This window comes from Haliaeetus albicilla, chromosome 21 (genome assembly GCF_947461875.1).
Source record: "Haliaeetus albicilla chromosome 21, bHalAlb1.1, whole genome shotgun sequence".
Lineage (NCBI taxonomy): Eukaryota > Metazoa > Chordata > Aves > Accipitriformes > Accipitridae > Haliaeetus > Haliaeetus albicilla.
The window spans coordinates 21,586,411-21,607,181 of record NC_091503.1 but is presented as its reverse complement, the minus strand read 5'-3'; the positions used below and the strand labels follow the sequence as shown (position 1 = coordinate 21,607,181).

Here is a 20,771-nt window from a genome sequence, read left to right as displayed (position 1 = left end):
GCCTGACGAAACCCGTCTCGGTCCTGCTTCTTTTTTGTTGCTGACCCACTGTCTGTGGTGGATGAGGTGACGGTGTTGGAGAGCAGGGTCTAGGCAAGGCTCTTGAGAGGTTGTGTGAAAATAATTGTTTGGGGTTTGGGAGCACTCATCAGGTCCGAAAAGACCAGTTGGGAACCATATCTATTATCCAAGCATTCATCTCTGAGAAAAAGATGGGTAACTGGTGTATGTAGCTAATGGATCTGAAAAGGATCCCAGCTCCAGTTAGGTGCCTGAGCCCTAGAGGTGGCAAGGAAAGGGGGAAGCAGTGCTGTGGTGTCCCTGCCATGGGGGGGCCGAGAGCTGTACGGACTTTCAGAGGAGGCTTGGCAGGCACTCCAGTCTCTGCTTTCTTGTATTTCACTCTCCCCAATTCATTGTTTTCCTTGTTTCTGTTCATTTTCACTTCAACATCTGTCTCATAACTTTACATATGCTTAAATTGGGTCTTCTAAGAAGAGCTGGAATGACGGAGTAATGTGATGGTAAGGTCAGTCCGTTCCCTCTGTGTCAGTTTGAATCTATGCATAAGCAAGGAGGGCAGGCGGTACCAGATGCCACCTTTCCTATGAGAAGTACAAGATTCCAGTGACTTCCTACTTCCTGTGGAAGCCTTTGGAAAAGCAAGCCTGGTAGTCCTGGTATTTTGGGTTCTTTTTTTCTTCTGTCAAAATTCCCATTTGAATAATGGCATTTCACTCATCTCTTTCTCATTAAAATATCCTTTATACTGTGACCTGCTGGCTGTAGTTCTGCTTTTAGACATGTCTGCCATACTATATACCATGCGATACTATACCTGCATAGAGGTACATCAAATTATTCTTTTTAAAGTACTCTTTTGGGGTTAAAGTTACTGTAATTAATGTGCTACCTCACTGCCGAGTAGTCTGAAGAAATGAGGCAGCTCTCCTAACAACCTGAAGGCATTCTGGTTATAAAAAAAAAACCCCGCAGGAATGACTAAAGGTTCCAGCTTGTTTGATTTTACTGCTGCTTCTGTTACAGGTTGGAATTAGTGCTGGCTATCTCAGGTACAAGGGAGTTTCATCATGTTATGTTTTGGCATTACTCACTAAGAGAACAGCAATTACTGAGTTGCAGGTAGTGGCAGAACATCACTGCACATAGATGATCACTACTTAAACATCTGTTCAACATACAGAGTCATTACAGTTCAATGTAAGAGCTGTTGACAGCAAGCTGAAGCTGTATTTGGATCGGGTCCACACGTTAAATTTATCAGCCACTGAAGGTAAATATATGGGTATGTGACTTAGCATTATAATGTAGATTGGACTTCTCAAGCTTACTTTTGACTTAAATGTGTTTCTTTTAAAATTTCTGATGAGTCAGGGTTTAATCTGTTCTATGGCTATATTTGTGTGTCCTGCTAGTGATTATTCTGCTAGTGGCTTCATAGAGGTAATCCAGAAAGAACATCTGTTTCAAGTTTATAGTCTAAATCATGGAAGGATATTTGACCCTGTAAGTAGGGAAACAGCAGAATTTACCCAGGAAAACAGCACAACAGGCCAAAATACTGTCAGTTTGGCGTATTCTGCTTTACCAAGTCCATATTCCACATGCAACAGCAACAAAAAAGCCAGGGCTGTAAGAACTTAGTGCTGCTTCTGAAGAGGACAATAATCTTCAATTAGTCATGCATATACGCTTCTCTCTCTCTCCCATGAGAGAAATTCTGTTTTCAAACCTTTGCTTCTGTCTCCTCAAAATCTTCCACAGGACTCCTACTTCAAAAAGTCAGAGAAATGAGTTGTTTCATCATAATACTGGAGGTGTGACTTTTCAGTAGTCATATCAGTATTTCCCCAATGTAAATGAATTTGTCTCTTCTCTGATCCGTGCTGCTTGCAGTTCACAGTGCCTGGCTGTAGACAGAAAATAGAGCATCTTGCAAGTGACAGTCAATTCTGATTTCTTCACGAATGCCTGCCTGTGCTGGCTCTGGGTGCACTGAGTTTTGTGCAAAGCCATACCACTGTGGGCAATAAGGGGAACTGCACAGATGATGTTATGTGAATCCTTTTCCTTCGTGGAAGCCCGAGTCAAAATTCTAGCAGGGGGAAACTTGATGTGGTTTCTGTGATATTGCCCTCCTTTTGGGGGTCATTTGTCCCCTCCCTGTGTAGAGCTAAGTGATCTCTGCAGAGAATATTTGTTCTTATGGTTCATAAAAATAGTCTGCAAGATCAAAATATTTTGAAAAATTTCAGTAAGTATCGGATATCTTTGAGATTATCTGATTAAAGAAAATTCTATCTCTCATTCTTAACACACCCATTTTAAATATCACAATTTGGATGTTACAAAATCCTGTCATAACAGCAACAAAGTAGAAATGTCTCCAGCAAAGTGAACTTAAACATGTTGTTTGCCAGGTGTCTTTCGTTGTATGTGCAAAATAATCTTTTAAACAGAGAAAACAAGTTATTGCACTTCTGTAGTTCTTGCTTTATTCTTTGCAAGAAAGACACCATCCTGGAAGATGGGGCTGATCTCTGGCAAAGTGGAATGCTTTATTATGGCATCCCCTTTCCAAAATACTACCCAAGCACTGTTGGACTCCACAGACAGTGGTTTGACTTGAGAAGGAGTTGCTGTTGCTGTCAGTAGTTTCTACTAACATGGTTCCTTATGCTTTTCCAAATACTGAAAACAGCTGTTTGATGATCTGTGGTAAGTTAGGGAATAGAGGAGAAATTCTAATCTACCAGATAAAAACCCTGTAGCTGCCTCCTAAACTAATGCTCAGTAGTTCGTTAGTAGATAGCAGCAAATACAGACTATCTTGACCATGGGCTACAACTTCATCTTTATACTGAGCCACTATGGGAGGCCTCTATTTGTACACTTTCTTTTGTTCAGCAGACGAAATGCAGGTTTAAAGCCTTATTCTCTCATTTGGCTGGTAAGCACAAGGCCTGGAATAAAAGCAGAGGTAGTCTGCAGTATCTATAATCTGAGGACAGTCTGCATCATCTGCTGCACGTTGAAGTGGGCATGGACCTGGATGCTGGCTGGGAATATTCTGGCAGCCTGGCTGTGCTGTAACACACTTGTACCTCTGTCTGTGAACATGTATGAATGTGCAGTGTGCCTGGTTTTTGTCCAAAGGTTGTGTGCTGTGGGGGACACATCAGCGCCTTGTCATCCAACAAGTGACAAGTTAGCAGTGTGGTTTCTCATCGCGATTTTCATAGTGAATGAATTACAGCATTAATAGGAATTTTGCTTACAGAGGACTATCCGGTTTGGGTAATGGACTTAATTGTCATTTGGAGAGAACTGCGTGGTCAATCTGTTATATCCTCCTAGATTTTTGGAAAGTGAGATCAGTTTTTCTGCCAGTATAAGGGAGGAAAAAAGTAGTAAAGGAAAAACAAAGTATTTCTGTGGTCAAAACAGAATGCAGGATTTTTCTTCCTGGTACTTAACTATAAGGAAATGTTAAAAGCACTAAAATAACAGACCTATGTGCTTCATCTTATTTATTATCTCTTCGTAGAGAGTGATCTAGTATCCCTCAAATGTCTATTACCACTTCTTTAAATAGGGAGATTTGCAGATGCAAGGCTTGTGGGATGAGGGGAATTGAAACTTCCTGAAGTCGGTAATTAGTAGCCTCCCCTGAACTAACGGTAAGCAGTGACCAAGGCTATTTGTGATGATTTGGTGGAAGGGTATAAAGCCAGGTTTTGCCTCCTCTTGTGTTTTCTGTTTCCCATCTCAAGAACTTCTAGGTAGGAAAAGCACTTTCCATTTTCTGTCTGTAAGATTTTTGTGGTTTTTTTCAGTTGTTTCCCAGTGCACCAAACAACACATTTACCTGTCTCCTTTTGGAAATGTGCTATGACTCCATGACTTTCCTGTTAGAGGAAATTTGACAAATTGCTACTTCTTTGTTTGTTTTTTTTGTTGTTGTTTTGTTTTGTTTTAACCTCCACCATGGAGCCAGTTTGTCCCCAAAACAAAAGGTGATGATTGTTCCCACTTGGTGTTATTGGTGCATGTTTAATGCCAGATATTTGGAACTTTTATTTTGTGACTCGCCAGCTGGCTGTTGCCTTTAAAAGTGCCCGCCTGCAGATGGTTAATGGGACCCAATAAAAGATAGAGCAAAAAGTTTTATGGTTTTCCTCTGAGAATGGCTAGGAAGTTGAAGAGATGACTTTCCCATGTAATATGCCCTGCCCATTGATGGAGATGACTGAAAAGGTGACTCCAGATGCCTAGCAGTTAGTTTTTCCCCTTCCTATGGGACCAGTCCAATATTTGCCGAGTTGGTCTCACCCTATTAAAAATGGGAGAAGGTGCAAAGGCTTGAGGCAGATGGAACTAACCTTTTATGCCCTTTGAGGGCTTTGATTTAGCATAATAGTACAGAGGGATCTTGAAACCATTATGTTTGGTGATTCTTGTGTCAATATCATAGGTGCTTGGTGGGTTGGTTTGACCTGAGTGCTAGCTTTCTATAAAACTCAGATTTTCAGTCTAAACATCACTTCGAGTTACTGTTACTACAGAATTTTAATGGATAAAGGGAGGAACTACAGTTTATTGTTTTTTCTTGTTCTTTGTACCAGGTGTTTACATGCTCTGGATCCATCTGGCCTTTTAAAGTTGAGACTATTAGATATTAAAGAATTCCTTAACCAGACTACAATAGCTCTCAACCCAGTTGGGCTGGAGCTGTTCCAGATTTTTGCTCTCTCCAAAAGTGCAGATATCTTGTTTCTGCATTGCAAGGCTGTCTTCAGCTGGCTGTGACTCAGATACAAGTCTTCCAGATGTTGGTGCAGGATACTGTGATGAGACTGCCTTTCTGTCTTCCAATGTTTAATTACAGAAAATGAAAGGAGGATAGTATCTTGTTTTGGCAACATATCATGTGCTGTGATTCCTAATTTTATTACAACTTACTCTCTAGAACATGAAAGAAATTGACTGTAAAAAGCAAAGGTGTTTCTCTTCTGCTAGCACAGTTGAAACCAGATGTGAAAAAAAGTTGATGGCAAGAATAAATAGATTTGACTAGCTAAAAACATGGGTTAAATGACTTATAATGGTGGGTCAGAATGAGAAGGGTTAATTCTTGTATAATTTCTTTTCTATTTCCTTGTTATTTTTGCGTGGACACCATTCATCAACATTCAGAAGCCCTCAATTTACTGTTTACAAAGTGTTTTTAGCAACAGTGGAAAGAGCCAAAAAGGAATAATATGAACCCTTTTCCTCTTCAGGAAGGGAAAGGGAGGAAAGTGTGACTGTTACTTCACTTGTGATGCAGTGCAACATTTCTTAAAATCTTAGGGATCTGTTTACTTAGGTACCTTAAATATGTAGAGTGAAGAATGAAATTCATGTTAAATGGAATGCAGTAAAGTCACTGTCAGATGAACTGACAGTCTTCGTGTGTATGCACGTGAATGCTGCATATGTTTAAAATGTTACATATAAATAACTAAGTAGAGGTGGTAGTCATATGAAAAGCTATCATATCCGTCTGTTACTTTGTGGAGAACAGACCAGATGTGGTCTAGTACCAAAGTTAGTGCCCAGTTTTAAATATGGAGTTCAGCCTGCCAGGCAGAACAAGTTTTCTCAGCACTTGGAAAGGAGTTTTACTGGTACCTTGACATTTCTCTTACATTCCCCAAACCCAAGAAACAGACAGCCTCCCTCCTCTTGTTGTGGCAGGTTATAGTTAAGAAAAGATTTGTCCTGGTTTATTCATGCTTGCAGTTTTGGCTCAAGTAAACTCAGGAAGGATTCATCTGCAGAAGCATTCTGCAATTGCTTAGCACCTCTAAAAGTCAGTCTTGCAGTAGACTATGTGCTAGACGGTGCAGTGAGCTCTGCACAGCTCAGTTTGATCTACGGACTGAACCCCACAGAAATCAGAGGTCATCCTGGTGCATTCAGATTCTAAGTGCAGGCTTATAGGTAGAGAGATACAAGAAGTATTCTCCAATACTATTCCCCAATGGTTTTGTCCAGCAGGTACCAACTACCTCATGGATGGCAGAAAGTTTTTATCAGTAATTGTTGTATTTACCTGGCTTTCTTGTTCATTGGTATCCTTCTCCCAACCCCTCTGCTGATGAATCCTTTAAAAATTATAATGTTGTTTGTAATGTGTATGTGTTTATGTAAATATACACACAGAAAAAAAAACAAACTGAAAGCCTTAATGGTAGACAAAGAAAAATGAATGCAGCGTGTTGTATTTAAAGGCAGTACTATCTGTGAGAAAAACATGGCCATGGGGGAAAGGAACCTGGAAAACTGCTGAAGAGCTATGGTGGTTGCAGTTCAGAAGGGAGGGCAAAGGTATGAATGTTCTCAGCCAGTGAGCAAAAGTCTTCTCTTTCTGCATTTCAGATGGTATTTTTTTGTATCTGGGAGTCAATCTCCCAAGCAATGCATTAGGTGCAGCTTTCTCACTTCCTTTATGCTATTGTAGTAGGCAACCTAATGTTCAAATGAGACTTGGGAATCCTGATGTGTGTTTGTGCCTCTTTGACACCATCACTGTCATTTACAGATCCTGAAAAGGAAGGTTAATCTTTAGATTTTTGAATCCTATCTGTAACCTTTAATGGTGTGTTGTAACCATTCCTCTCTAAGGTACTTCCTAGCTTAATTCAGTACAGAAAGGGTAAATGAAAACTAGTATTCTGAGATTATTGCTTGCTGAATACACTGGATCTGTGATGCTTGGCTGGTCTGCAGAAACAATCCTTACAAATTGAAAGCTGATTGAAATGTAAAGCTAGCATGTAGTTTTGCTTTTATACTGGTACAAGGATTTACCCCTACTCCTACAAAAACAGCGCAGAGAAGAAATTGTCTTGGTTAATTTGCACAACAAAATGAAGATGTGGTAGTGGCACGGTTGGTGTACCAGTGCTAACTTTAATCCAAGTAGCACAGGTAACATGCTTAGAGGAATTGATAGCGTAGGCAAGCAACACCATATGTATGCAAGGTTACTGGCCTGTCATATACCATATGTTAGCTCGTAATGAAGTCTCTGCTTGCTTGCTTTCTGCTGCTGTTGTGGTTACCTGCCTTAGCTATGTAAATGCTATTACAGGTGTGTCCGCCATGGGATCTTGCACTTCCATTTTGCTGTGTATGTGAACCTCTGAAGTCCCAGGATCTTTAACACCTCAAACTGAACATACAAGAACTGGATGAAAGTAAAAAGCAAATGCTTGCTTATCTTGATGGTTTTTACTGGTGTAAAGCTTCCGTGAGTGATGCTGCACAGAAGGGGGTATTGACTTTTAAACAATCAGCCACATCAGGTTTCTTGGAGTCTCTGCAGTTTCCTTCTTTATACTGAATCAGAGGGGCTCTGCATGCCACCAAGTAGAGCTGCACTGGATGTACTAGTATGACTCTAAGTGGGACCAAGCTGAGATGGGATTAAGGTTCACCGAATTGTCATTGATGAATTGGCATCCATTAGTCTTGGGGACTTGCTTAGAAAGCATACAGTCAGAGCAGCCCTGTGGGGGATGTCCTCTCCAGCCGTTTCTGCGGTACCTCCGGCTGTGGAAGGAGGGGAGGGAGGAGTTGGTGGTTTGAGTGTTAACAGCATGGTAATAGACCAGATGAGAGTTTGGGATTTGTACTACAGCAACTGGGTTTTGTGAGACCAGTGCAATTCTGTTCTCTTTTTAAATCTTGCACAGAAAATAAGAATCGTCTTATTTAAATACAGTGTAAAGTATTGTCATAATAAGACATTGCTAATTACTTGCTTTTGGGTATAGTTCTATGATACCGTCTGTTATAAATGCTGGGTGTTTACATGAACAAGAAATAAATTTATATTGTCTCTGCTCCAAAGAACTAAAATTCAGCATATCTAAGTATTTAAATTATTGCATTATTCTATCGCATGGCTGCCTGCATCACGGAAATAAAGGAACTACAGCAACGTAGCCAACAAACCTTTAATAAAAGCATTTGCTTGAACAGCACCATGTTGGATATAGTCCATCAGAATAAAAGCAGTTTGGGACTGTAGTGTCTTGTTAAACACATTGTAAATGTTTTTGGCAAGAAGCCTGGATGAATCCAACCACCTCTGGACAGCCAGCATGTCAGAGCATTTCCGAGTGAGATGTATCATCCTGTCCTGAACCGATAGCTTTGGATAATCCTCTAATCCAAGTGATTGCTTCGACGTTGCAGCCTATTTAGTTTTGCTCAGTCTAGGATGACTTGCTGCTGGAGAGCTCAGGGTGAATTTTTAAAAAAAAAAAAAAAAAAAAAGACTGCAGCTGAATAAATGAATTTAACTCCAGCTGTCTAGGGTCCAGGTTGGTCTTACGGATGTCGCATCCTAACAGAGTATTGGTCTGTTAGAGACAGCTCCTGAGCTCTGTTGTTCCTCTGGCTTCTGGGATTTTTGCTGAGGCTGTCAAAGAGAAGGTGACTTGAAGAAAGGCAGCTTGGTGTTGGTTTTTCTCTGAGGACACTGAAGCTTTTGCTTGTCCCTGTGTCTGATAGGAGTAGCCGCTAGTCATGGACTGCTTGCCCTCTGCATATACCTGTCTTGTGCTCCCACTGCCATTGCTACCTCCTTACAACAGAGCCAGATCACTTCCCATGCTCTATAGAGACACACAGTAGCCAAAGAACAATTGAGAAGCATTTTCCTTTAGCTGTCTGCATGATGGTAGAGCACAGTTGTTTTCTTTGCGCTCTCGAGCTGCAAAAAAGTGGTAAGTTGAAAGGCCTCCTTGGAGGATGCTGCAGAGTGGAGCATTTCGGCTAAGAAGGCTGTCCAGTTATTGCTTGTGAAACAGCGTCACATCAGGATTGTTGATCTTGCCCATGTTTTGGGGTTTGTGGAGGAAGTCAGGCACCGGGACGATGCTTCAGAGTCCCAGTCTGCTTCCTGGCCTCTGCCTCCCACCAGGAGGACGGAGAGGGGGGTGACGTCCCCTGCATGTGGGGTGGGCTGGCGTGCCAGCTGCCCAGAGCCCGCCTGTACCTCGGGGAGCTGGAGCCTGCTTGTCTGAGTTTTTGGGTGGCTACATGCTTGTTTAATCCCTTCTGTCGTTGGCCAAGGAAAGTTACCGCTTGGGCTCACAAGTGAGAATGCTAAGAAAACAAAAGATTCATTGCTCTCACTTTTTTCCTCCCTTTTCCTGGCTCCACTCTTTGTTGTTCTGAGAATGGAGAAACTTTTTCCCCCTCACTCCCCCCCCAAGAATCACAACCACTTTTTGTTTTGTTTGTCTTTTACAGATCAATTTTGTAGCCTGTCAACTGTTTGCACTTTTGGCTGCGTTTTGGTTTCGTATTTACTTGGGTCCCAGTCATGCCAGCTCTGCTGTTCGCCATGCATTTGCCACCCTCTTTGGAATATACTTTGCTGTCTTCTGCTTTGGGTGGTGAGTATTTAGTCACCATGTAGACAAGGCTTGGGTAAAAATATTTTTAAAATTCATATCAGCTTTTCTGAATTACATCTTTTTAGTCTTAAGGCACATTCTGTGTTATCCTAACCCCCCCCCCCCCCAAAAAAAAAGCCCCAAACCTAAAAAACCTAACCAGCATAACCATGCCAAACCCTCAAAATAAAATGAGCCATGAAAGTATTTGTAAGTGAAGTATTTAATCTGTGATGTTTGTTCTGGAAGTTAAAGCCACACCAGTCTGCTGTGAAGATACCTCTTTTGGAAAAGATGTGTGTAGTTTGAATGTGCACTTTGAGCTAAGCTGCTCTTTCTCTGAATGAAACAAACACATTGACGATATCTTGTCAATAAGTATTAATCTATGTTGGATGATCAGGCTATAAGGATGTCATTGTGATAATCCATGTTTACTGATACCCTGATATGACATCACATTTATTTCATTTGCATGGAAAATTATTCCCTTGCTCTGAACTGCCAGCCCCTCCAGGTCACATAGAAATTATCTAAATACTCACTTTGTTGTCTTCAAGGTATTCCATTCATCTTTTTGTCCTGGTGATGATGAACTATGGCATTATGAATATGGCGAGTATTCCCAACATCCACAGGTGAGCTTATGTGGTTGCAAGACTGGAGCTGCCCCTCTGACAACTTCTCCCCTTTCATGGAGAAGCATGAGGGTTTTTTAGGACCACCTTCACTTCTTTCCTGCCTTTCTTTCCCAGTTACTTGCAGGAGCTTTGTTCATTCAGTTACAGAAGCAGCTGTAATCTCAATTTGTGGTTTTTGCATTGATATATTGCATTTCCCTATGAAATTGCTGGCCTCGAAAGGCAGCTTTTGCGGGCTTAAAAACTTTTGCCCAAACCTCTGGTTTCCTAAGCATAATGAAGTCATATTCTCCTTGGTCTGGTGTCTTTGAGGATTGCCTTTGACAATCCTTTTTAATGTGTTTTCCCCCTTGCTGTTTGGCCTTTAGGTATTTTCCACTTATTCTTGAGTTAGGCAGTTCAAATAAGGTCACTGTGGCAGCTTAACTTAGTGATCTACAAAATTAAGTCTTGCATTTGGTACTAGGCTTTGAGCTTAAAAAAGTAGAAAGTACCAGAAATGTCACTGCTTTGAAGCAGAAGCTTGCAGCATCATCATGAGACATTTTTGACCATGGGATCTTTCTTTTCCCTATACAAATGTCTCGGAGGAAGGAAGATATCTAAGACTCCTAAAGGTGCTTTATCAAATGAGTACCTTCCTGGCCAAAAGACAAAAAGCACTTTCATATGAAAATGGAAACTACGTGGTAGTTACATCTGCTTCTTTCACTGAGTAAGAGAAAGTTCATATGGAAGAACTTTTCTGCTCGGTCACTGAGCCTGCTCATGTGGGTAACATACTCTCTGTTAGAGGTCAGCACGTGGGAGTTTTTAAAATTGTGTAGGTGGACTTGTTTTTTTTCTTATTGATCATAATTAGGAATTCTTATTTGTAAAACTGCTACTTTATAGCAGGCTAGAAGGATGAGCTGGCCATTCTTCCCACTTTTGTGCTGGCTTCTCTAACAGCATATGGTTAATACTGTGGTTTGATTTAGGCATGTTACACGTGATTTCTGTCTCTATGCGGCTGTTTCCATCGCTGCTGCTGAATGCTCACATCCCCATCGGCTGGGCTGGGCAACAGAAACCCTTTATTTGTTTGTCTTCAGGGCCAGGGCTGTCTGACGGTCTAATGCTCAGATAATCATCTCTGCTTCTTCTTTGTCTCTTCCTGAGGCAACCCCTCTCTAATATCCAAATGGCAACCATTACTTATGATTTGTCTAGGATTGTTTAGAAATGTGAACCATGACAGGCTTGTCTATAGCAGTCACTAGCATTTTGCACCAGCAAGACAGATATTAATCAAGGAGCTTTTTTCCACCCCCTCACTGAGTGCAAAGCCCAGAAGTCCAGAGGTAATGAATAATTAAAAAAAAAAAAAAAGTAATTGGACAATGTTAATGAAAGAAATGCCATCCAGAGACCAGAAGGAAAAGGTGCTAAGAATGTGTATTACTTGTCTCCTGGTCATTGTCCCTGCCCATCACTTGGGGGAAATGCAGGAGTTATTCATTGTGGATCAGAGGAACCAAGTCTACAGAGGGAATCATCCAATACACTTATGTCTTCCTAGAGAAGTGGAGGTGGTGGTGGTAGGGAAATGGGCACAGTTTCAACTGGAAACCCCCTCACTCTTACTGTTCAGCCAATTAGTCACAATGGAAAAAAATAGCTGTACACTGCAGCACAAATTAAGCCGGTTAATATAATGTCGCCCACTGCTGCGAGATAGCCGTGCGTTGATTTGAGTCAATGCGAAATAGCAGTCCAATGTGCTGAAAAACCTTAGGAAGGCTGGGAGGGTTGGGTTAGGACTTTTCTACTGTATTCCACTACCCATAGCAGTGTGACTCAAAGTACATCCATATTATTAATTTTGGCAAAATAACAGTGTATTCAAGCTGCTTGAGAATAAGCTTGAAAAATGCCAGTTTAAGGGCTAGACCTGTACATTCAGAGGGCCTGTAAGAGCACTGGATCCTTCATAGCGGGGGTGCAAAACTTGGGGTTTTTTCCACCCAAAACACAAGTGGAAGTGAACAAATGGAGTAAAGAAACTACATAGTTTAACCTGCACGCTCCTTCCCCTGGTTATTTTCTGCTAGTTTGCTCTCTGGTGAGGCTTCCAGCCTTCAAGGCCTATAAAAGGACAAATTTAATCCAGCATCAGAAATGCTCCCAGCTGCAGCAGCTGCCCCTGCTTGTCCCCCTTTCAATCTAGGTGCTTTACAATTATTTAAGTGTTGAGGCCTATTTTAGATACTTCATCCCACCTGTTCAACAAGGCCAAGTGCGAGGTCCTGCACATGGATCGGGGCAATCCCAAACACAGATACAGGCTGGGCGATGAGTGGATTGAGAGCAGCCCTGAGGAGAAGGACTTGGGGGTGTTGGTTGACGAGAAGCTCAACATGAGCTGGCAATGTGCGCTCACAGCCCAGAACACCAACGGCATCCTGGGCTGCATCAAAAAAGGCATAACCAGCAGGTTGAGGGAGGGGAATCTGCCCCTCTGCTCCTCTCTGGTGAGACCCCACTTGGGGTATTGCGTTCAGCTCTGGGACCCCCAACATCAGAAGGTCATGGACCTGTTGGAGCGGGTCCAGAGGAGGGCCACAAAAATGATCAGAGGGCTGGAGCACCTCTCCTATGAGGACAGGCTGAGAGAGTTGGGGTTGTTCAGCCTGGAGAAGAGAAGGCTCTGGGGGGACCTTATTGCAGCCTTCCAGTACCTAAAGGGGGCCTACAAGAAAGTGGAGAGGGACTTTTTAGAAGGGCATGTAGTGACAGGACAAGGGGTAATGGCTTTAAACTGGAAGAGGGTAGATTTAGGTTAGATGTAAGGAAATTCTTTACTCTGAAGGTGATGAGGCGCTGGAACAGGTTGCCCAGAGATGCTGTGGATGCCCCATCCCTGGAAACGTTCAAGGCCAGGTTGGATGGGGCTTTCAGCAACCTGGTCTAGTGGAAGGTGTCCCTGCCTATGGCACTGGGGTTGGAACTTAAAGAACTAGATGTTCTTTAAGGTCCCTTCCAACCCAAACCATTCTATGATCTATTACTGTTACATGTCTGAGCTGGATGACTTGCCTTTGGAGGGATGCTTTCCATTTTCTGTTGATGAGAGGGAGCCCAAGAGCCTCTCTGAGCCTGGACTGGATGCCTGACCCAGATAAAATAAGATAAATTCTGCTCTGAATTTCCTGAAGAAGCTGTCATGTCCCTCAGTCTGCCTTTCATCCAGCTGTTTGCTGTGGGCCATATGACCTGCAGGTTGCCTTGCCATCCATCACTGTCACTCACACTGCAGTTTGTTAGTCCCCAGGGAGGAAAAACTCATTTCTTTTAAAGCTGCAGTCTTGTTCCTCTGTAGAGTTTTGCATCTTCTCCTCCACGTGACTATTTTCTCCTGATGTGGAGGACAGCAGTAGACTTGGTCTTGGCCTGTCCATGTGATGCAAGCCTTCCATTCTGGTGTCCCAGCTCTCTGTTGCACTGTCTAGTTTGCTTCATTTGTCAGTCTTATTTCCAAATATCCATCTGCTTCTTACCTCCCCAGTATCCTCTTTCTTGCTTGGGTAAATACAGGGCAAAGTTAGTTGTAGGAAAGGCTGCATCTGCCCCACCTAGATACTGCAATGCCTCCAGCCCTCAGACCGTTCAACTCTTCAGATAGAAAGAGTCATGCTATCGTCCTGCCTAACACAATTTTGTGATCATCTTGAAAAACTGAGTGAAGTTGTCAAGCTCTGCTTAAGGAATGCTTCTTCTGGAAAGGGGCATCTTTCAGCGTTTAGAGCTGAAAAGATTAGGCTACGTGTCAATATCTGCCTTTACACAAAGTCAGAAGAGAGGAAATATCTCAAACTTGAAATGTTTTAGTTTCTGGTAGATCTGAGGAAGAGCTGTACATGTAAATAAAGAACATTTACAGATAAAAAAAGGCAATGGATAACTTCAGTGACGCACTTACAGTATCATCTGGTTTCAAATACTTGAGTCAGACAGCAATTTCAAATTAATATATGAGGGTGGGAACACTGAAATTGAAATGCCCAACTTGAAGTGATCCTATTTCTTCTTTTCTTTTTTCCCACCCCCCTCGTGAGGAGACACCTCTGTAATGTTTCAGCTGGGTACACAAAACCTCTTTGAAAATTTCTGCCAGATCTTGTAACATATCTTCAGACTTGTTAACAACTTAATTTGCGAAAATCAAACTCCAGTCCTAAGCAAGCCCAAACCCAATTTGAGTGATTCTAGTTCTTGTTGGTACTTGTGTTGGTAACTGTGTTCTGTATGTTATGTTTTTAGGTACTCCTTTGTCGTAGCTATGGGATACCTCACGTTGTGCCACATAAGCCGAATATACATATTTCATTATGGTATTCTCACTACAGATTTTTCCGGGTGAGTGAGTCTGCAAGCTGGGTCCTGTGTCAATTAGTATTATTTAAATTTAGTACATTTTAAGAATAATTTTTATGTTATCTCGGGAGTGCCTGCAATTTTGTTTCCCTTAAGCTTTTTCTAAGACTTTTTTTTTTTCAGGAAGGAATAAACACTATGTGATTTTTGCATTGACTCATTGTTTCTGCAGTCTTCTTGCTAGGCACTATCTAGTTAGGAAGGTAGAGCTTGGTTAGCTAGACTTCCACCTCGAGCAGCCCTGGCAAGTGGCATGGCTGGTGCTCTGGTCCCTGGTGGTCTGTGCCCAGAGGTGGGGTGGGCTGCTCTCCTCCCACCTTACTAGGCACAGCCATCAGCTCCAGGTCGTCCTTTCCCGCTTTCTGATTTACCTTGATGCCCCAAATGGGAAGGTGTTTCCCACCCCAGGCACCCCAGCGGGTGGGAGGGGAGGGCTTGGGCAGGGGCTGAGTGCCTGGGGGAGCTGGGACGTGGGTGGGTAGGTGGATGGGTAACTGGCGCAGAGAGACACGAGATCAGCTTTCGCTGTCGGCGCCGGTCTTACGGGTTCTCTCAGCAGATTGTGGTTGCTGTTTAAATAGCACAACTTTTTATATGCCATGCATTTCTGTGGAACAGTGTTTTTCATATATACTGTAGTCTCTGATTTCACTGAAGCAGTAGAGGATGCTTTGCGAAAATACGAACAGCTCACCCTATATATTTTGTTTATGAGAGGAAGGCATGCTTTTGCATGATTTAAAAACAATGTGCTAATCTGTATTCCACTTGTTTAACTGAATGTCTGAATGCGGAGTCATTAGTAACATACTATGAAAAATTTCTGTAAACCAGCACAGTGAGTTGTAGATGCCTCTTCCAAGCCTCTGTCGTCTTACAGTCATAGAGTAGGAAACCGAAGGTTTTTGCTGTCTGTGTGCATGTGTCTCTGTGTGAGGTGGTGGGTTTAAGCATTTAATTAAATTTCAGGGGGTGGGAGGGGAAGTTCCTCTGAGACTTTTGAGGGTTTTTTTAATTAGAGGAGGGGGTAGAAAAGGGAACTCTTATATTTAGAGAAATTTAGTTCTATAATTTTTTCTGCGGTTCTTTTAATACACAAAAAAAAGCATGTCCTGAAAGAGCATGACGTACCAAGAAGCCTATAAATGGGATTGGAATGCTATAGCTCTGTGTGTGTATGAAAGAGAAATGCGAGAGAGCATGTTTTTCTGAATAGTGCATTCAGAAATGCACTGTGAGGTGTGTTAGCTGTCTCTCTCTGAAGACATGTAATAAAGATCCAGCTGAGACTGGGGGTAGAAGAAGAGGAATGGTAGTTGGTTAAATTATAGACTATGTAGCATTTTCTTCTCTCTTGATGAAAAAGGAGCTGCTCTTACCTAATGATGAGCTTGAGGATGATAATGGTACTGCAAGAATAATACTTGAACTTTGTTGTTTGATTTTTGTCCTGATGTTTCAAGATATAAACGAATTCCTAAACTTCAGTCAAACATAAAACTGTGAAGTAGTAAACAACTGGAAAATGTAGTTTGGATATGAACTACATCTTCATGGTATATTTTAAAAACTAAGAATAAATAAAAATGTTGTAGTGGTATTAATAAAAACTTGCAATCCAAAGTGCTGAAACCCAGGTCAGCTTCATAAATCTGTCTTAAAACCTGTTTTCCTCAGCTGTAAATAATATGTGCCCACTGAGGCTTTATGCACATACCTAAACAGATGTGATGACCCAGAGAGACAAAATACACCCCCTACCACAGTTTTACCATATATGAGCAGCAACTGACCCTCCTCTTGCTTGTTCTCCCACGTTTGATGGTTCCACATCTATTGCGTGGCAGTTCTAGTGCCATCAGCTTTCCAATGTCAGCTCCCCAAAGTGACCAGCCAGATGTTAAATGAGCATTTCCCAGTGTTGGTGCTGAAAGCTGACATACCTCGTTCGCTCTCTTGACCTGCTTTGTGCACTTAACAGCTTGCGTGCATAACCCTTTTGATGTGTGCTTGCAAATATTATTTTTTTTGGTTCTTTAGTAATGGTTGTGCTGTTTGTTTGGAGTCCCCCCATTTTGAGAACGCAGCTTGTAAAATGCAGGTAGAGATGGAGCAGACAAGGTAACTTTTGAGTCATGTCTTAAGTAATCTGGAAAATCAAACTGTGACTCATCACTTCAAGGTTAAGTAGTAAGGAAACTTGTTCCTTACTGGCGAATAGTTAATTCTTCTAAATCATGCAAAAGGTAGGTTTGGTCACTGGCTCCCACAGTCAAAACTACTTAAGCTGCTTGCAGCAATTTCTTGATTTAAGAGTTTTTCATGTATTGCATAGTACTTGGATGAAAACTCCTTTTTTTTTTTTTTTTAAAAGTGCCATGTTTTAATGAAAACCAGTTCCAGTGTGCTACACTTTAATTACGTTTTAAAAAATTTATATATATATTTTATCAAAGTCCTTTCATTTATATTATTTCACAAAAATGTGGTGACATAGTTTAGGAGTTTTCTTTTGACTACTTTCTCAAAGAAAACTATTCATTTTTGAACACTAATTGTAAAATAACTGGATGCTGTGCTCCCCCCTTAATTCAAGTCAGTCTTTGAGAGAAACATGCATATTTTATTTTGCTTGGTTTGCCATGGCATTTATACATTGTACCTAGGAAAACTAAATCCTAACTCTTTCTTTCTCTTTTTCTCTCTCATTTCTTCTTCTTTATGCTAAGAGGATTATGCTGGTAAGTTGCCTGGTTTCTATACAACTTTATAAAAATGGTAATACTAACATACAGTTTGGGGTTGGTTTTTTTTTCCTTTGTATCACAGGCTCAGACCAAGTATAGTAATATTATGGCTTTAGGGAGAAATTAGTTTAAAATAAATCAGGGGATCTTGATTGGGATTTTTGGAAACTAGTAATAGATATGGTTTCAATCAAGCAAGCTAGATAAACAAATGCCATATGCATATGATCATCTGGACAGAATTCAGAGTCGCTCCTCATCTGTATTAAGTTGTGTCTACTTTAATCCTTTGCTTGATTAAGACCATAGATGTTTTTGGTGTCCTCCTTGAATTCTTGCAGTGCCTGAGCAAAATTTCCTAATATTGCAGCTCATTTGGTGAATGTCAGGGAATGATTGTGCATATGTGAGTTTCTTGGTGCCATTCCTTGCAGAAAAGAAACTCAGTTTGTGAAAATCACTACACACACTGGCATTGCTTTCAGTCTTCTGTTGGTCTTAGAGAGACCAGAGCTGAATTATCAGGGAGACTCAAGCAGCTTCCCTCCCTACAGATGTCAAATCTCTGCCTTGTACATGAGTGTTTTGGTGGACATCGCTCTCCAGAAGGAATGGACATCTTTCTCTGTTTGCTTTATCCCAAATGCAGAATAGCAGCAGCATTCTCAGCAAACCACTTAGGAAGGGATGGTTATTGAAAGAGGCCTCTCAAAAAGCCATATAAGCAGAGACTTTAGTAACAAGTGTCACTTCAGGCAGTGAATTTTTGTTGGGAGGTTAGTGCTTTTTTGCTGGTTTTCCCCCTCTCAGTGGCTTAGCATCAACCACAAAAGAAAGGAACAAAGGTACAACAGCCGGTCTTTACAGAGGAAATACATTTGCTGATGGAAACAAGCATGGATGTATTCTGTTACCATGTGAAAACCCAATGCAGAAACACTAACTGGTCCTGCGAGTTCAGTCGGTTATTTTTATTTTTATTTTATCATGAAGTGCAAGACGTTGTCGGCAGTGTGTGTTCCAGCAGCTCTGGGTAACTTTGGTCGGCAGCGCGTCCCCAGAGGCAGTACAGCAGCGCAGGTGCAGGGTGAGGGAGGGCAGGCAGTTTTTCCGTGCCCGCTGGCTGCTTGGCTGCTCCGCTGGGTGTTTGTCCGCTTGAAATTGCACTGAGATCGCTTGCCGTTGCTTACACAGAAGTCCTGCAAGAGCTGCGGTGTGGAAATGAGCCAAAATTCAAGCAGGCAGTCGCTACTAGAGAGCTCCACGCATCTAGTACATCCCCAGACACTTCTCCAGAAGTCAATACTCTCTTAAGTGAAATGCTTCTACCATGAAAGCGTAAGAAATGCTTTTGGGGAGCTTTCACTAAAAAAACCACATGAAGCAAATTGGAAGTTGCTGTGGAGGCATGAGTGTGTTCAGTGAAGTATTTTTTCCTCTGTGTGCTTCAGCACTTCTTCATTTTGCTGTCGAAAGCAGAAGCGAGAGCCCACTGCCGGTGGTGGCCCTGGCTTGGCGATGCCCTCGGCAGCAGTTAAGGTCGTAGCAGAGTGTGACTGTGTGAACTTCTCATCGTGGCTTCAGGGCTAAAGAGATAAACCTGAAATAAATGTTTGCCACTTTCGAGTCTTGTCTGCAATGAGCCTTTTGACTCCACCTCCTCTCTTAGTGAAATCAGGTCAGTGGAAACTATTTCTAGTGAGCGTGTGCCAGACTCCTCCATGGGATTACCTAAGGTCAGGCAGACTCTGCTTGGAAAATGTCTTTTCTCTTGTAAGCACCGACGCTTGTTCAGTGCAGAAGTCAGCCTGTGATATGGGGAGGATACCCACAGCAGGCTACAACTGATGTGGACATCTTTAGTTCCACTGGCTTCTGCTTCTGGGCAAATTTTTTATGTCGGGGCGAGCCATCTTTAAAAATGACATTAACTGGTAAGTTTTCATTTAGAAAGTTTAATTAGAAGGGTAAATCCATCTATTGAGCATTCTCTGTAAAGTGTTGCATCTTTGTCTTGTGTTATTTTTCAAGGCATCTAATGTAAGGTAAAGACAGTTTGGGTTTTTTTATTATTTGTTAAAATTTCCTATTTTATACTGACTTCCTGGGACAACTTCTTGAATTTTTTTTTTTTTTTTTTAATTAAAAGTTGGCCACTATGGTTTGTGTGTAGGAGGTACAATGCAGCTACAACCTGAGATTAAACTCTTGGCCAATATATAAAACATTGCGGGGGGGGAAGTCACACCACAGTTAAATCAAATTCTGTGTTTCTGTGCTAGTTTTTAACTGTAGTGCTTGGTAGGACAGGTGAAGAGGAGAGGATGTGGAATCACCATTCTGCATGTGGCTGCAAAGTGACTGGAAGCTGTTCAAAAATGATCGTGTTCAATACATTTAGTCTTCTTATATGTGTTTTATTTCAAATGCTTCCTCCCTACGGGTAGGTCTTCATGCTTCATCTGTAAATGCAAGTATAGTAGGTAGATTTTCTTTTTAAATTCAACCTAATAATATGGCCCACTCCAATAACCTCTGTGTGTCTAAAAATTTGGGAGAAAGGTTATTAGAAGTTTTACAGTTTTGTTAACTCCCCTTCTTGTTTGTAACACTACTGACTTTTTCCAGTAGAATCTAAGGTTTAAAACATTATTATGTTGGAAACAGTTGACTAGGTGATATGATGCTATATTTTATCAACTTACTCAATGTTTTTACTGTTTAAAATTAGAGCTTGTCTGAAAGGTTGAATAGAAATGACAATTCAATACTCTGGTATTGCCAAGTTTTAATAATCAAAACTCACATGTGTTTTTAGGAAATGATGATACTATTTTTCCCCCTAAATTAAATGTATTTTTCTTGTCTAATTTTTAATGTTGTTTCAAGACTTGCATCCGCATGCATTGCTCTGCAAATATGAGGGAAAGGACTATTTTTCATTCTGAAGAAACAAAAACAGTCTTAGACTTGCTCTGTGTGTGTGTAATGAGGCGAGATTGGGTGAGTCCCCAGGGAGGAGTGGAGATGGGTGTGGGTGTACAGAAGGTGGGGGACCTCCGCACCCCAAAGGGATGCCAAAAGAAGGGATAGGTCCAGTACTGCTGTAGTTTTGTTGTGCTCTGCCCTTTCCTACAGCGAAGGCTTCATCCCCCAGTGAGATCAAGTCAGTGAGGGAATGGTAGATGTGTGGAAGATGCTCCCTGTTCACCTGAAACCTTGCTTACCCTTTGCGCGAAGCATTTAATGATGTCTGATACTGATCTTGTGAAAGATTTAGAGGGGGTCATCCCGTTGCCACTATACAGCAGGCTTCCACCTTCCCAAGTAGGGTATAGAAGAGGTAGGTCGATATGCAATACGATGATGGCAGGAGAGAGAACCGAAGGTATCTCAGATGCCCTTTGTGGGTCTCCCTCCCGCCCACGGTGCCAGCAGCATCACTTCTGTGCTCGCTTGTCTCCTCTGGAGCTGGGATTTGAGGGAGGCAG

The 20,771-nt window shown here is 41.8% G+C and overlaps 1 protein-coding gene across 2 annotated transcripts in view; it reads left to right on the top strand.

The window, feature by feature from the left end:
- MBOAT1 (membrane bound O-acyltransferase domain containing 1) overlaps nt 1-20,771 on the top strand; it is a 58,712-nt gene that overhangs the window by 14,703 nt on the left and 23,238 nt on the right. For both annotated transcript variants that reach the window (XR_011329188.1, XM_069809202.1), the window contains exons 2-4: nt 9,331-9,476; nt 10,037-10,114; nt 14,420-14,515. Coding sequence is in view for 1 of the 2 variants with exons in the window: in XM_069809202.1 (XP_069665303.1) it covers nt 9,331-9,476; nt 10,037-10,114; nt 14,420-14,515 (320 nt within the window). In the remaining variant the exon portion in view is untranslated. The remainder of the gene's footprint in view (nt 1-9,330; nt 9,477-10,036; nt 10,115-14,419; nt 14,516-20,771) is intronic.